Consider the following 16,648-nt stretch of genomic DNA (forward strand, 5'->3'; position numbering starts at 1 on the left):
TTCCCTAAGCAGGGCCCATGCAATACCTTTAGACCTTGTAAGATGAAAACCTTTGCAGGTGAGACCTCTAATTTCCCCTAGGAAAGCTGGCTTACATTTCACATATTGTATATTGGGCTGAACCTCTAATACTTTCCTTGAGGACCTGGAAACATTTAATGTGTTAACATTAAGCACAAAGTAAATTTTCACCTTCTGGCATGTTGTTTTGTGTCTGCACATAACCTGGCTGCTTTAGGGTTTTGGGTCTTTTCTATAAATATCAATATTATATTATTAATGCTGTTACCATGAGGCTTTTCTAAAGTACCCCCCAAAATTACCTCAGTATTTAGAAGAAAGTCACCCAGAAAAGAAAACTTTTTCCCCATTAGCTGCAAAGCTCAGTCAAATTTGTCCATAGTATATTATCTGGGAGCCTGGCTTTTCCTTTCTCTGTCCCCCTGTGCTCAGTGGGCCAGTGGGCTGAGCACATACAGGGAACCTGTCTAATTCCCTTAAGCCAGCTGTGAAGGGAGGGAGGCCACATAAGTGGATCCACTGGTCACAGAGACAGCAACACAGAGAATTTAACACAGAGCTCGACACAAATCAGTCACTTGATTAAAGTCTGATAGACTGAATTAATCTAGACACTTACAAGTTAGGGGCCCAAAATACTCAGCAAAATGATGTGCTACTCAAAGTAGCACAGGTCACTCTGTAGCTGAAGATGCTTCTATGCCCAACTAGTAACAAAATCTGGGAACTTGTTGTTTTATGCACCTTGCTTAGAGGGAGTAGGTATGCACTATTACTTTTATCTTTGAAAGGGGGCTCAGGTGACCCCAAACTTCTGACTGTCTGGGGAACAAAGTTCAATCTTTACACTAAATCAATTATTAAAAATGCAGGCTGTGCATCTGACATTCAATTTCTGAATGTCCTATGTCTCCTGTAATTCACTGATTCACATTCTGGCAAATACAGAGTTTACTGGGATTCCCAAATGTCAGTGGTTCTCAAACTCAGAATTGCATAAAACTGTCTTGGAGGCTTGTTAAAAACAGAGATGCCCGAATTCCACTCTTGCAGATTCTGAGATTCTGATTCGTAGGTTTGGGTCTCTTTCTTCCTCCAAAGTTTTCACTGAGAAATTTTTTTTTGGTGGTAAATTCAGGAACTTGCAAATACAACTCAGTGACCTAGGAGAAGGTTCCTCGGATGTGGACAGCGGATGACAGAGGCAAGTCAATAGATTCTCCTTTTCCCTCAACAACCAAGAGACTCTTCTATAACAAGGTCTTGTTTTAATCAGGTCCTCAGATGGTGCAGAGGCACTTTGGAGTTTGAGAACCACTATATACAACACACGAAAACAGAACTTATTTCTTTTTGGGGTTTCAGGGCAGTTCAGAGACAGAGAGAGAAATCAGTGTATCACCTAGGGATATTGTTAAAGTACAGATTCTGATTCATTCTGAGATGCTGCATTTTTAACATTTCCGGTGATGTGGCTTCTGCTGGTCCCTGGAACACACTTTGAGTAACAAGGGTTAAGAGCATAGGCTGGGGGGCTGGGCGGGGGGGAGGAGTTCCGCAAACCTGGATCGCATCCTGCTTCTTCACTTTACTGTGTGATGTTGGTCTGGTTACTTAACCTCTCTGGCCTGTTTCTTTATCTGAAACATGGGGGTTGAAGGGAGCAAAGAATAGTACTGATCCAGAGTACTGGGGTGAGAACTGTGTCACAGCACAGGTAACACAGTACCAAGCACATAGTAACAAAATGACAAACTAACAAATGGAACTCTACCATTGAAAAAGTTATCAACTTCTCATTTTAAGAGTTAAGCTTGCAGTCTCATGAAAGCCATCTGAATGACTATTTCTGGCCTGGTAGTCATCAGTTGCTGCCTTGCTTCGCCAAATTATAGTTTAGCCTCAACTTGGCTTTCCGGTCATGGGCTTGAGCTGAGCAGGATTAGGCATGAAGGACTGGGGCCTCCTTTTCAGATCGTGGGTGCTCACTGGGCTGCTGCCCACCCACTGGGTCTGGAAACGCAGGGGTCACGATGGGACTAGGCCATTTCTTTTCCATGGTGGTTGCTATTTCCAGTTCATGTTTATGAAATACATATAATTTTAAGGCTTTACCAAGAGAGAGCCTTCCCTCTGTGGTTGATTTACAGAGTCACATTTACCCTCTTATTACAAGTCAGTGTTCTGGGCTTTGACTCCCCTGGGGTTCCCGTGGCTTGCTCCTGGGACAGTCAGAGGGATAACCCTGGTCAAATCTGCTGACCAAGCTAGTAGACTCGGCTTCCTTGCCCCTTATGCCAAGGGTTTGGTTGGGTTTGGAGGTGGCTGGAGCAGAATCCTGCTTCTCTGAAAGAAATCTGCTTCTTGCTGTGGGTTGCCTGCTTTTAAAACTCTGAATGCTCTGGAACAAGGGCCTGGTGCTAGGATTGTCACAATTAGAGAGTGGAGTCTGTCACCAGGAGAGCCAATGACCAATACCCCAGCATTCTTGAAGGGCCAAGAGAATGATTATGCTAAAATATGTCTCATGGAATTTTAGAGCAACACATAACTCGGGGTTCCAACAACAGTAAGATGTTCAAACCATTAACTTGTGTTATCAACATTCTCACATGGAGTCATCTTAAGCACCACACTCTACTTTCTCCAGCTCACATTTCCTATCTGAATACTCCATGCATCCTAGCCTTTGATCTGGGGAAGCAAGACTCTTTTCCTGTGATTAGATACCCTGGTAGCCAGAGGGAATTCTTCCAGGCATGAATAATCTTTCATTAATGACTCAGTATTATTGTTCTTTTTATTTTATTTATTTATTTATTTTATATTGTTCTTTTTAAACCATCACTCACAACTAAGATGACTTTTCTTTTATTTATTTATTTATTTATTTTTGTGGTACGCGGGCCTCTCACTGTTGTGGCCTCTCCCGTTGCAGAGCACAGGCTCCGGACGCGCAGGCTCAGCAGCCATGGCTCACAGGCCCAGCCACTCCGCGGCATGTGGGATCTTCCCGGACTGGGGCACGAACCCATGTCCCCTGCATCGGCAGGCAGACTCTCAAACACTGCACCACCAGGGAAGCCCTCCTTTATTTTAAATAAGCTTATAATTAGCTAAATACTTTCACAGATACGAGGTAAAGGGAAAATTGTTGGTTCTTCCTTTTCTTGTCCTCCCATCCCTCCCTACTATTTGGCACCAATTTAGGGAATTTGCAGATAGGATACGGAGACCTACCAAGAATTCCTCTGATAATAGGGGCAAGAAAATGGATTCTCTGTCCTCTTTCTTAGAAACCAAAACCCCAATCCTGACAGCCAGGAAGCAGAGAGGTACCTCCTCACACATCAGAAGAGGGATCCTGGACTCCCCTGGTGGTGCAATGGTTAAGAATCTGCCTGCCAGTGCAGGGGACACAGGTTTGATCCCCGGTCCAGGAAGATCCCACATGCCGCAGAGCAATGAAGCCTGTGCGCCACAACTACTGAGCCTGCGCCCTAGAGCCCGCGAGCCACAACTACTGAGCCTGCGTGCTGTAACTATTGAAGCCCTCGCGCCTAGAGCCCATGCTCCACAACGAGAGAAGCCACCGCAATGAGAAGCCCGCACATCGCAATGAAGAGTAGCCCTCACCTGACGCAACTAGAGAAAGCCTGCACAAAGCAATGAAGACACAACGCATCCAAAAAAAACGCTCCTGTGCCTTTGATTCCCCAGAGAAGCAACAGAAACACTCTTCCTGGATTTCCTGGTGAGTGGCCAGGAGTTTGGTGGCCCTGGGCTCAGTACTGTTGTGTATGAGAGCACGGTACTTCCCCATCTGGACCACACCCGGGGGCTCCTGAAATAAGGACCACTGGGCCCTCTCAACTAAACAGGTAAGTAGGCTTGAGAGAAGAGAGCTGTATAGATGGAGGTGAGGAAAGACACTTTCTTTGTCTAAGGAAAATATTAGCCTCCTGGTACAAAGGACAGCTTGAGCTGATAAAAGGCTTTATTCCCTTGTAAGAAAGAGTACCTGCTGTAGAATCCCAGTCCCAAGCCCAAACCCAATCACAGGGGAAAGTGAGAAACGGGGAACAAAGAGGAGTTTGAGAGAGGATGCAACCCATGGGTAAAGCTGGGTCCCTGGGGAAGGGAAAGCAGGTTCTTTAGACCATGTGAAAAAGTATATGGCAGGTGGGTCCTCTGTCCTGAAATTTGGTTAAACCAAACAAGATTTAAAAAATAGAGGAAATCTGCTGTTTCTGATGTGGGTCATAGGGGTCATAGTCATTTAATGAACATACCTGCACTGAATATTTAGCTCAGGGATTTCATGGCAATTAAAATGTACACTGAAGAAAAAGCAAGATTCCTCAGTCTTTTTCCTTAATACAGTGATTATTATTATTTTAAAGCTAACCCATTGTGGAAGCCCATAGCTTTGCCGGCAAAAACAACGTCCTGCCATCGTTAAAAGTATGTTACAATTTGTGGCTATGTACCCAGCATTTGACATGGAGTGGTGTTCTATTTCAGCCCAAGTTTAATTACATGCTCCTTTTATATATTGTGGATGGCTCACAGTAGCAGAATTATTTTGCCTGGTGAAAAACTGGCCATGACTTGTCATAATGGGCTGGTTTATAGAACCACTGAAGTATAGTTACTGCCCTTCATTCAGGAATTATGGCACCATAACAACCCTTTATTTACATATACTGCTGAGACAGTGAAAACAGCAAATAGATTTCTTAAATCGAGACAGCAGAAATTTCCCCCCAGGGCACTTGGTCCTCATTGTGGCAGTAACATATGCAAGTCTAAGTAACTTTGTCTGTGTTTCGGCACTGCATCATTTCATGGGCAGTTCATAACATTCTAATAATAAAATCGACTCTACATTTGGAGTTGGGCTTCACGAACATTAGATGGTAATGCACACAGCAGAATCTCTAAGTGATTTGTGAGGAAGGTTTAAATTTGGTAATCACACTCCCACTGAGAGGCTCTGCAGAGGAGCTAAAGTGGAATCAGTGGCAAAGCCTTCAACCAGGAGAGCGCCTGACCTGGTTTATATCAACACGGATCCTGCATCTGGGTAAAGTCAGGGATGCTTTCATCGTCAGACTCCTAGGACTTGAATAACCTTGGCTTTTCCCTCAAACAATAGAAACCCTCTATAAATCTACACCACTCCTCCCCTCTTTTTTCGCCTACCCTGTTCTTTCTTTCCTCTTAATGATGTTATCTCTGGGGGGAATTTTACGGGGGTAAAGTATCATTGTCCTCACTGACTGGTTTGTCCTGATATTTCATGTAAATTGCCCTCTCCTTATTCTCGACTTTCTAATCCTTCATAGAGCTGTCCCTAGACTTATTTGTAATACACACGTTTTAAAAGCATGCTCTAAAACATGTCCACTATACTTCTATTTCTGGGGTGGTGGGTTCACCCCACACATCCTTTAGCTTCTAGTAAAGTTATATGGCTACCTGTGAAAGGATAGTGCATGGATGCCGTAACTCAGACTGCTACCCATTGCTCTGCAGTGACTTGCAAGTGGTCCAAAGGGGCAGATACTTAAAAGGAGATCCCATTCCTTCAGGCTGCTGAGGCCTGGAGGGGTGTGGAGTGGGCAGGGAAGGGGGCAGCCGTGCCAGCATCTTCTGGGCTCCTGCAGCCAGCTCACTGCGCCTGTGGGATGCTGCAAACGGATTGGCTAAACTGGACGTTCCTGTAATTGTCAAGCTTCGTGACTTCCTTAAAGGGGATTAAGAAGTTGGGCCAGCATTACGGGTGCATACACCTCTCTGGGAGAGCACTTGGGTTGGTCATGCTTGCGAGGCCGAGTCCCCCTTCAGGTCCGCCCCCCATCGCCCCTACCCCCCCCCCACCTCCCCCCACCCGCTCCCGGCAGGGGCAGGGTGCCCAGGGTGCAGGCGCACTCACCCCCGGAGGGCAGTCCGGCGCAGCTGCCTCCGTGCTGGCAGGGGCTGCGCTCGCAGGCATCAGGGTAGAGCACGCAGCCCAGCTTCAGCTCGGTCAGGCCCACCACCTCCGCGAAGCTGCTGCGCTTGTTTTGCAGCGGCAGTTCGTTGTTATTCAGCACCACGGAGTCCAGGCAGCCCTGGAAGCCGCTCAGCACCTGCGTGACCCGCGTGTCGGTCAGGCTGCGGATGTTATCCGCCTGCACCAGGGCCCCGAAGTAGATGGTACTCTCGGTGCTCAGCGTCTGGAAGTAGAGGGGCGCCCTGCGCCGCTCCACGTAGCTGTCGTCCAGGGACAGGCTCGTGAAATTGCGGTTGAGCTCCAGGAAGACCGAGTGCCAGCCCCCGTCGTTGACAGCGCGGCCCGAAATGCCCAAGATTCCGGGGCCGCTGCCGCAGTCCAGCTGGAACCACAGCTTGCCGTCCACGATCTGTGCGGGAACGAACACCGCAGCGCTTTTTAATATGCATCCGGCAATAAGTTCCTGGACACCCTGTTCCCAACCAGCCTGGGCTTTAGAATGGACAACGCTTTTGATCCAGCCATAAATCTGCTGTGGTTTGAGTTTTAATAATCACTCTCCCTCCTCATTATATGCCGTGCAAATGCATGCCTGATGTTTCACAAATCTTCTTGTATTTAGCAATATGAGCACAGGTTCAGAAAGCCACACTTACACATTTAAGAATGCTCCTATCCTTTCCGTCTTCATCCTTTAAAAATGCACAGCTATTTCCTGTTTAGGGAGTCTGTTTATTCTCTGCACCCTTCCTAGTTACTACCAGCACAGGAATGATTTCTGTGGACTCATTAATATTAATTACAAATATTTATTGAACATCTGCTATGTGCTAAGCAATGTGCTAGGTAGGTGCTAGGGGGACCACTGTTAGCAAAAGGAGTTATCACCTCTGCCCTCATGGGGCTTATATTTCAGTGGGGGAGATGGCTATTAATCATATCAGCACAGAAATACATATATACTCCCCAGGTAAGTTTGTGTGACTGTGCTGTAGGGGAGTGAAAGAGGCCAGGTAGATTTCTTACTTCCCAGATTCATACATATTTAAGATGTAAAAACCCTCCTATTAAACACTAACCATCTTAAAACAGTTCTTCAGGACTGCTGCTCATCATTTAGGTTAAGATTATCTCACAAAGTGCTCAAGGCTTGGCCATTTGCTACGAATGTATGTATATTTGATGACCTCTGGAACTCCAGAAGGATCTGGTTAACTGTTGACACCTTGTAGATACTTCCAGCCTCTGATCTGGGGTCAACTACAACAGAAACTTGCCTGCTTTTTTTATTGCACTGGTGCAGGGAGGGCATCCAAGTCCCCCCACCCTCAGCAGCCTGACCCCAGAGGGACACCAAAATCAGGAAAGCGTGCTACTGAAGGATGCTGGCGAGTTGAAAGCTGTTGGGCAGGTACTGGTCCTCCATGGAGACCCAGGTTCAACTGTTGCCGAGGACACAGGCTGGCCTTTGAATCCTCTGTCATCCACCGTCAATTGCATTTCTCAGAAATGCAAGATGGTTTGAGGATCCAGGGATTGAGGGCTGGACCCATGTCTAGTCAACAAATTGTTATTGGTCCATGAAGGAATTCACAGCTAGAAAACTGTGAAACAGAAGCTACTTTTCTGGTGTTTGTCCCTGGATCTTGTGGAGGCCAGTGTCTCAGTGTCTCCGTCACACCAGGGCAGCTGGCCTTTACTTCGGATCTATGTATAGTCCTATGTGAAAACCTGGGTAGAGAACGTGAACTTGTGGAGAAAGAGAGGGGAAGGGACAGAAGGGGAGGGAAGACAGACCTTCCAGGCACTAAGTGCCAAGGAGGTACAAATGTCAAGTGAATTCATAGAAATAAACTGAACCAGTCTTTCCAAAATGCGTTTGGCTACTGATAGATCTGTTAGGAATGATCACAACATCACCCACCCTCACAAATGTGGTATTTTTCTATGCTTCAGTCTCTTCCGCAGACAACTAATTCTTAGGATCTCTCATTACTGCCCCTATGGCTCTATGAATTTGTTGTCACCCTCTCTTCCTGCACGTAAAGTTTATGCCACATAAATGTGTGTATATGAAAGGCAGGGGGGCTCTGTGAACCAGGCAGAGCCTTGGGAATTTAGAAATGAGAAATCTAATTCTGGCTTTGTCATGTATCATCCAGGTCCCTTGGAGAGCATTGGTTGGCCCCTCTGGGTTTGAGACCCCTTCTATGGAAAGCAGAGATAACTGCTGTGACTAATTTTACAAGGAGACTGACTGTGTCCACTGCAGAACGTCAGGCCCTCATTCACAGTTAGTACATACATCCTGCACTCTGTAATGCAAATGTACGAATGTGAAAAGACTGGAGACAAATTTTAATTTTCTTTTCAGAGACCTTTCATGTGTAATCTTTGCTGTTGCCCTTGTCATTTTTTCTGTTGTTGTTCAACAAAATGGACTGAATGAATATTGTAAATCATGCCAGAATACTTGCTCTGTGACAACTCCTGGATAATATCCATATCTTTATTTCAGTGTAAGTAATCAAATGATCAAATGTGACTTTAGGGACTACCTGCCCCTGGCACAGTCCATCTGCTGTTCTGCTCAGTGGCTACAGAGTGGGGTCCCCAGTCTATCAAGGAAAATCTTGTGGTGAGGGTGTAGTTCATCTAAGGTTTGGAAAAGGATGTATTCAATTAATGTATTACTTGGTCCATTCCCCTCCCTAACGCCCTACCTCTTGGGATAATAACTAAGTTACAGACTCATCCAGGAGAACTGATGTGGCTCTGACAGCCTCACATACATCGACGTTCTATCACTAAGGAACATAAAATTCTCCCATGGTAACACCGAGCATGGTTAAGTTTCCCTTTTTCTTTCCTGTTGAAAATAATAAGAGCGGCAACACCGCTGAATGAACAGAAAGCCAGATGCCTACATGAGCCTCAGGCTTTTGAAAACAAAAATGATTCGTACCTTCAACATTCTAGGAGTTTGGAATTATAAGCCTTGTCTAGATGACAAACAAGAATGTTGATGCCAAAAGCTACCTTGCAAAAAGTTAATATTTGGCCATTTCACAAGTATATTATGCCAGAGAGAAGAAAGAACACTTTCATGTCTGAGTCCTCTCATCTTGGAAAATTATGCGCCGGTCATATTTAGTTTTTCTGTCTTCAGAATAGGGCTTATCCAGTTTTAAAGGATCTCTCTCTCTTTTTTTTTTTTTTTTTTTCCGGTCCGCGGGCCTCTCACTCTTGTGGCCTCTCCCGTTGCGGAGCACAGGCTCCGGACGCGCAGGCTTAGCGGCCATGGCTCACGGGCCTAGCCGCTCCGCCGCATGTGGGATTTTCCTAGACTGGGGCACGAACCCGCGTCCCCTGCATCGGCAGGCGGACTCTCAACTACTGCGCCACCAGGGAAGCCCAGGATCTCTCTTTTAAGAGGACAAAGTTTTCTCAAAGCAGAGGGCAAGCTATTATAATAGAAACTGAGGTGTGCATGAAACTGTAAGAAAAGTCTACAGCAACGATCTGAATGATGTGCGGGGGACGGGGGAGGGGCAGAGGCACGTAGGCAATGTGTTCAATGAAATGCATAATTCAGAGTGTGGCCCTACTTTTACGAAATATGCAGGTATTCAGGGTTTTCTGAAATCAGTGATGTGCTTTAACCTGGATCTTCTGTGGCCTGGAGCTTGGGAGACAAGCTATCAGAGCTATAAGAAGTCATCTTGTAGGAAAGTAGGATTTTGAGGAAAAAGTATGAATTATGGCATAAGTCTTACTGCTCCAGATAGTTCATGTGTGGCTCTAGCAAATGCACCATCGTGATAAACCTTTTAAGAGGGTTATTAGATATTCTTTGAAAAGCAAACTTCTTGAAAACCTATTTTTAAGGCAGCCATGAATAGCTATCTGGCATACAGTAGATGCTCAAAAAATACACTTTTGAATGAATACATGAGTGAATAAATCTCAGTCCTTCAAATCTCTTTTGATAAACACTTGTACTCCTGACCTGCTTGCCACTGCTAGAGGGCCAGATCCACTACTGATTAGTTTAGGCAAGTCAATGATTCTCTCTGAATCTCAGTTTCCTCACAGGCGAAAAAGTAGGCAATCACATCTATGCACAGGAGAGTGAGAATAAAAATATATGTACGTGAAAGTACTTGATAAACTCTTAGGTATTTCATTATTACTATAACGTGTAATTATAAGTTAGCTCACTTCTCAGTGAGATGCTTTCATATATCCTTGAAACTCTGGAATCTTGTGAGGTCTTCCTTGTTACTCTTCTGATCTGTGTTGCAAGGATCTGGCTCTTCCAAGTGGACTGTTTTATAAACCAAATGAGCTTTCCTTGACTATCTTCCTCTTAGTCCTGGGGTCTTAACTAGCCATGTCTGAGAATCATCAAAATGAAGCCATGTTTCATCTATAACTTTCCCCAAAGATCAAATGTGATATTTCTAGATTAACAAGCAAGTATTTCTTGTGCTTCTGCTGTAATATTGCACCTGAGAGACTAACATAGGGAAAAAGTTACTTGTGTCTCTCCTGGTGATCTGACATGTTTCTTTTACAGGTTCGAGGACAGCCACAGCATCTATCCCACCATTTTCATCCTGACTTTGGCTGCCAGGAAATTCAGAGTTATGGTTTGTGTTCAACTAACCCCTGGTCTAGATTTTTCAATGATGATATTCTGTCCGTCCCTATTTCATTGGTTGAGTCTTAACCTTTTGTTTTCATCTTTTTTAAAATTCAAGTATAATTGACTTATTGTATTAGGTTCAGGTGTGCCACATGATTCGATATTTTTATACATTACAAAATGATCATCAGCGATAAGTCTGGTTACCATCTGTTGCCATACAAAGTTACTACAATATTAATGACTACATTCCCTACACTGTACATTACATCCTCATGACTTATAACTGGAAGTTTGTACCTCCTAATCCCCTTCCCCTATTTTACCTATCCTTGCTTTCATCTTAATGGTGCTTTGATTTTATTGCATTTGAGTATTTATGGTAAGCCTGGAATCTCTTTTGGAAGAAGACAGGGTATCAATGGTGAACAGAAGAATGAGCGCCTTTACTGCTGCTAAAAGACAGCGTTGCTCCTCATCCATGAGAATGTTCACTTCCCGAGGTCTCCATGCAGTTCTTCAACTGTCTTGAAGGGGTGCCCTTCACCCCACAGATCGTCTTAAGTACTTTTTAGGGAATGTTCTTTAACCGGGAAAATATAAACAACCAAGAGGTGCAGTTTAAACAAAGCATTTCAGCGTAGTCATTGAACCAAAGTGCAAGGCACATACTGTACCTAAAGCCAATGAAATGAAATCTTGCATGAGGCTGAAAATGTTAAGCAAACAGATTCAAATTCCCTAAGTGGATATTCCTGGCAACTGTAGGAAAGTATCTGCAGTAGTTCAGTACAGCTCTGTCCTGCTTTGGGCAAAGCCAACATATGAAAAGCAAACTTACAGAACAGACAGATTGGGGGTGATTATTTACATCACAAAGGGACTAATGGAAGGGTTCCTTCAAATCGCAACGATCCCTAGTTTATTAGAATTCCATTTATAGAGATTCAATTTACAAACTTTCAGAAACACGCTTGTTTCACGAAATACAATATACCTTAGGAGCTAGTGCTGACTAAAAGGTTTAATTATTCTTCTTTCCCATCTCCAGGGTTCTGCACATTTTAGACACTTGCCAGTGAAGTGTCAAATGGCAAGCTCCATTTTAGGATCAAGCCATTCACGTCCAATATTTTTGTTCTCTTTCAAATTTAATGCCATTTAAGATAATTGCTAATAGAAAGTATTTGCCTCCTAAGGACGTTCAGCAACAAGCCTCACTAAAGCTTGAAGGGGAGAGGTGCAAGGTCAGCGACACCCAGGCAGAGCCCCTGGGAGCTGGTACATCTGAATGGGCAGAGCACCTTCCCAGTAATTATACAAACCGCACTGCTCAGGGCTAGTTAGAAAGTGAGCTAAGGACCCTAGGCAGGTTGCTTCACAGGCTAGGAGGTTAAAAAGACAGAACTTAGGTTTTTGAATTTATATTCTCCCACCATGAAGATCTGGTTTGAATTCATTGTTTTCTAAAACTGTGCGTCCAGAGTGTTTATCTTGTTTTCTTTTAAAAACACTGCTTTCCTAACAGAGCTGAAATTATTCTCTGGGTTGAATGAGTCAGGGTATTGGGAGATTGCCCATGACAAAGGCCAACTTTAAACTCCAGCTCTGTGCTCACTCCCTCTGGACACCAAGTAATACCTGGCAGTACAAGAAGCAGGTACGTAAAGGTCTATGTGGTAGGAGGAGCCACTGGCATTTAATGTTCTACATACTTTCCTCCCTCCAGGATTAAAGCCTGGGTCATCTAATCAACTTGGATGTGACCTATCAATCAAAGAACAGAAGCTAAAAAGGCCCACCATGATCCCAGTTAAGCTTAGTGACAGAACAGTAGGAAGGAGAAAATCACCAGCCATTTCCACTCGGATGGGTACCTCCTACTGGACAGACTTCACCCGTCTCTGAACACACTTATGGTGGGCTGGCATAGCAGCCTGGTGAGAATAACGTTCAATTAAACATGTCTTCCTCCTACTTTTCCCTTCTCCTCTCATCCTGGAAGGCTTCATCTGGTCTACAGATGCCCAGATGTGATTCTGGATGAAATGAGTTAGTTACAAAACTGAGAGCTGGGGAGAGCATGGAGATGAAGAGCATGGTGTGAGAGACACTGGAAGTCAGGTCCAGGCCTGCCACTTATTAGCTGTACAACTTTGGGTAAATAACTTAACCTCTTTGAACCTCTATATGTTCCTTGATCAAATGGGGCTGATCATATATATATAACACATTTATTATATTAGCTTTACGACACAAATCAAATGAGGCATGTCACGCTGTTAGTATTATTGTTGTTTTCATGAAGGGACCAGAAGCTCTGACCTGACTACAAATGCCAGACTTGCTCTAAAGCAGCGGTGCCCAACCTTTTTGGCACCAGGGACCAGTTTCATGGAAGACAATTTTTCCGCAGACGGGCTGGGGTGGGGTTAGGGTTGGGGAGATGGTTCAGGAGGTAATGCGAGCGATTGGGGGATGGTTCAGGCGGTAATTGGAGCGATGGGGGGGAGGGTGGTTCAGGCGGTAATTGGAGTGATGGGGGGATGGTTCAGGAGGTAACGCAAGCGATGGGGGGTTCAGGCGGTAATTGGAGCGATGGAGGGGATGGTTCAGGCGGTAACGCGAGCGATGGGGGGGATGGCTGAGGCGGTAACGTGAGCGATGGGGAGTGATGGGGCGCGCCAGATAAAGTTTAGCTCACCCGCCGGCCGCTCACCTCCTGCTGTGCAGCCCGGTTCCTAACAGGCCACAGACTGGTACCCATCCACGGCCCAGGGTTTGGGGACCCCTGCTCCAAAGGAAATCTGGTGCCTTTGGAGGGTTTCTGAGGCTGGGCATGTTTTAAAAATTGGGCTACTTGGGCCATGAGAGGGCCTATGGTATCTTCTAAAGCCAAGATGTCCAGCTTCTTACCTGAGCGAGAACACAAGGGACCTTCAGGGGTCATTGGGGATAGACCCGTGTGGTAGACGAGGATACAGTCAGTCTTTTGAAAGGACCTCCCTGCCGTGGAATTGATTAGGAAACACGTTCTAATGAACTGTTGAGTGATTACAACTCAGAGGAGGCCAGCTCTTGAACCTACTCCAGAGAGGTGCCCCCGTCTCCGAAGAGCTAATTTTGAAGCTGAATGTACGAAAGGAAATGGGGTGTTGGCACACTTCCCACTTCTGCTGCTGCTCCCCTGGCCCTAAAGTCGGCTTCTGGTTTCTGAACTTAAAAGACAAAATGATTTCAGACCCCAATCCAAGAGCCAAAATGCTAACATGAGAACTGACGGCGGGAAAAGAGAACCTATTTTAATTACCTTTAGAATGATGCAGGGGTTTGCTCTGGTGTACATTATAATCCCATTGCTTTGCAGTGTTCGCAGACGCAGGGCCAGTTTAAAGTCCTCTTCTTTGCTATTTTCAGAAAGCCGGTATTTGATGTAACTGTTTCCAGCAAAGCTGAGAGAAGTGTGCCCTGAAAAGACCATGACGAGGACACAGAGATACTTTTAACATCTAGAAACGAGCAGGGACACATGAAATCACCCAAAAACTACCAAGCAAGTGGATGAAAGACCATGGGAAGTTAGGGAAGCCACTGAGGAGAAACCATTTTGGATTAAAAACTGTTTCTCCATTTCAGGTCACACTCTAATTTCAAAGTGAAAAAAAAAATTTTACTAGTCAGATGCTGAAAAATCTTAGTTCTCTCATGTCAAGGACAACTTGGTATATTCTCTAACCTGAATTTTCTTAGTGTCACTAAATTCCCAATTCCTATTTTCTAAAATTAGCACTATTAAAAGATATCCCTTTATGCCCACCCTCATCACTTAGATATTTAAGAATTTTCAATGCTATGAAACAAGGGAAAGACAAAACTATTCTCAAAGAATATCCAGGGCTTCCCTGGTGGCACAGTGGTTGAGAGTCCGCCTGCCGATGCAGGGGACGCGGGTTCGTGCCCCGGCCCGGGAGGATCCCACAAGCCGCGGAGTGGCTGGGCCCGTGAGCCGTGGCCACTGAGCCTGCGCGTCCGGAGCCTGTGCTCCACAACGGGAGAGGCCACGACAGTGAGAGGCCTGTGTATCACAAAACAAACAAACAAACACAAAAAGAATATCCATATTCCCCAAGTATCCTAATGCAGAACAGACAACTTAGGTCATTTGCACAAATGTTGATAAGGATAATGATATAAAGGAAGTTCATGTCTTGTGCAGTCACAGCTCTGCCTTTTGACCATTAATTTCAAGTCTCCCCTTCCTAGAATCTTTAGTTGTACCCACATCACCCAATTCTGAGTTAACCCTCTCTTTTTTTATTGTCTCCAGCTTTATGTTTTAACAAGCAAAGTAACGGCTGAAAAGCCCTCTGGCTGGGGGTGAAGGGTGGAAAGTGTGGAAATATACCAAATGGATGATAATCGTGGATTATGAAGAGTTTTCCATATGGAAACGAGAAGGGAGATGGGCAGAAAGGGACACCTGAAGTTAGGAGACTTGGCCTTACTGTCACCTGCAGACCCACCTGCTGTGTACACAGCAGGTGTCTTGGGGTGAGGTCAGCACAAATATCTTTTAAGTCTAAGCCTTAGAAGCCTTCAAAGGCAAGTATGCGGGTGATCCCTTCAGTTCAGGGGCAGCTCCATTCTCGAAGTCAACTCTGAAAGAGCTTTGGCTTCCATTTTTAAGAACGGTGCTTATCTTTGCAAAGGCTGAGTTTCTAGAACCCAGTGCTTAACAAGTGCCTTGCAAATACTAGGCATATTTATTCCCATTATAATGGCTATTATAATCATCACTCAATAAATATTTCTTGGATTCCAAAATTGGTATCGGTGTGCCTATGTTTGAAATACATCTCCTACCAAAAAAAGGGTTCTATTGGTACCAAAAATGAACAGGACTCTTTATTTATTTATTTATTTATTTATTTTTTGTGGTACGCGGGCCTCTCACTGTTGTGGCCTCCCCCACTGCAGGGCACAGGCTCCGGACGCGCAGGCTCAGCGGCTATGGCTCACGGGCCCAGCCGCTCCGCGGCATGTGGGATCCTCCCAGTCCCGGGCACTAACCCGTGTCCCCTGCAACGGCAGGCGGACTCTCAACAACTGCGCCACCAGGGAAGCTCGAACAGGACTCTTTTTAGAGGAAAGAAGTGGTAGAGCATATGTGAATCAAAAGAAGTATTGAAGTTGAGTGATAATCAGAAATGGAGGATCATTTGGATTGAAATAACACAAATACGGATTCTTTTTCTTTCTTTAAGAAACAGAGGTGAGCACCTCCCTCTCCTTTTGGGAACACGCAGTTAGTTGTACATGTGCAGTGGAGAGTCTTCTTGATCTAGGCTGGACTTACCCTACAGAAGGTCAACTGAACTGGCTCAGCTTTACGTTCTGTTGAAACGTGGAGGCTCTGAACATCAAAGGCCACGCCACAGATACTCCGACTCCTCTGCCTAACCAACAGCCTTCTATTTTCCATAATTTCACACCCTTAACATCCATGTGACATGATTGAAACACATGCTGTGACCTCCCATTATATAAGGAGCCCACAGGCATTGCATGTTTCCTGAGCACAGGCTGCCGCTGTAATAAATCTCAAGTATTTGAGGGGGGAGGCTAGCTGGGGTCCATGCGGAAGGAAAACGTTGCATGCAGACAGAATGTGAATTTAGACCCTCATCATCCTGCCCCGCTCTGCACCTGAGCACTCTCCGAGCTTCCCCGGTGGACACTGGCAGAGGAACGGTCTCCTGCTGGCTTCGTAACCGACACACTGCATGTCCCCTGGACACGGCTTCTCCACACAAGGATCGTTGGACCCTGGGCACAGTCCTCCTGTGACAGAGGGGAACACGCATGATCAGTAGAAAGGCAATCACTCTACACTCCAGGAAGTCCAGGAAGCACAGGAATGGTTCAAGAGCTGGGCTCTATAGGCTCTGAGCTGAGAGACAAAATGGCCGCCCAGAAGCAGG

The 16,648-nt window shown here is 45.4% G+C and overlaps 1 protein-coding gene across 1 annotated transcript in view; it reads right to left on the reverse strand.

The window, feature by feature from the left end:
- The window catches only part of FAT3 (FAT atypical cadherin 3), a 592,627-nt gene that overhangs the window by 16,641 nt on the left and 559,338 nt on the right, over window positions 1–16,648 (reverse strand). Inside the window, 3 exon segments of the mRNA XM_007449656.1 lie at window positions 5,960–6,428; window positions 13,978–14,135; window positions 16,374–16,508. Of these exon segments, the coding sequence (XP_007449718.1) occupies window positions 5,960–6,428; window positions 13,978–14,135; window positions 16,374–16,508 (762 nt within the window).

This window comes from Lipotes vexillifer, unplaced genomic scaffold (genome assembly GCF_000442215.2).
Source record: "Lipotes vexillifer unplaced genomic scaffold, Lipotes_vexillifer_v1.1 scaffold536, whole genome shotgun sequence".
In the NCBI taxonomy this organism is placed as follows: domain Eukaryota; kingdom Metazoa; phylum Chordata; class Mammalia; order Artiodactyla; family Lipotidae; genus Lipotes; species Lipotes vexillifer.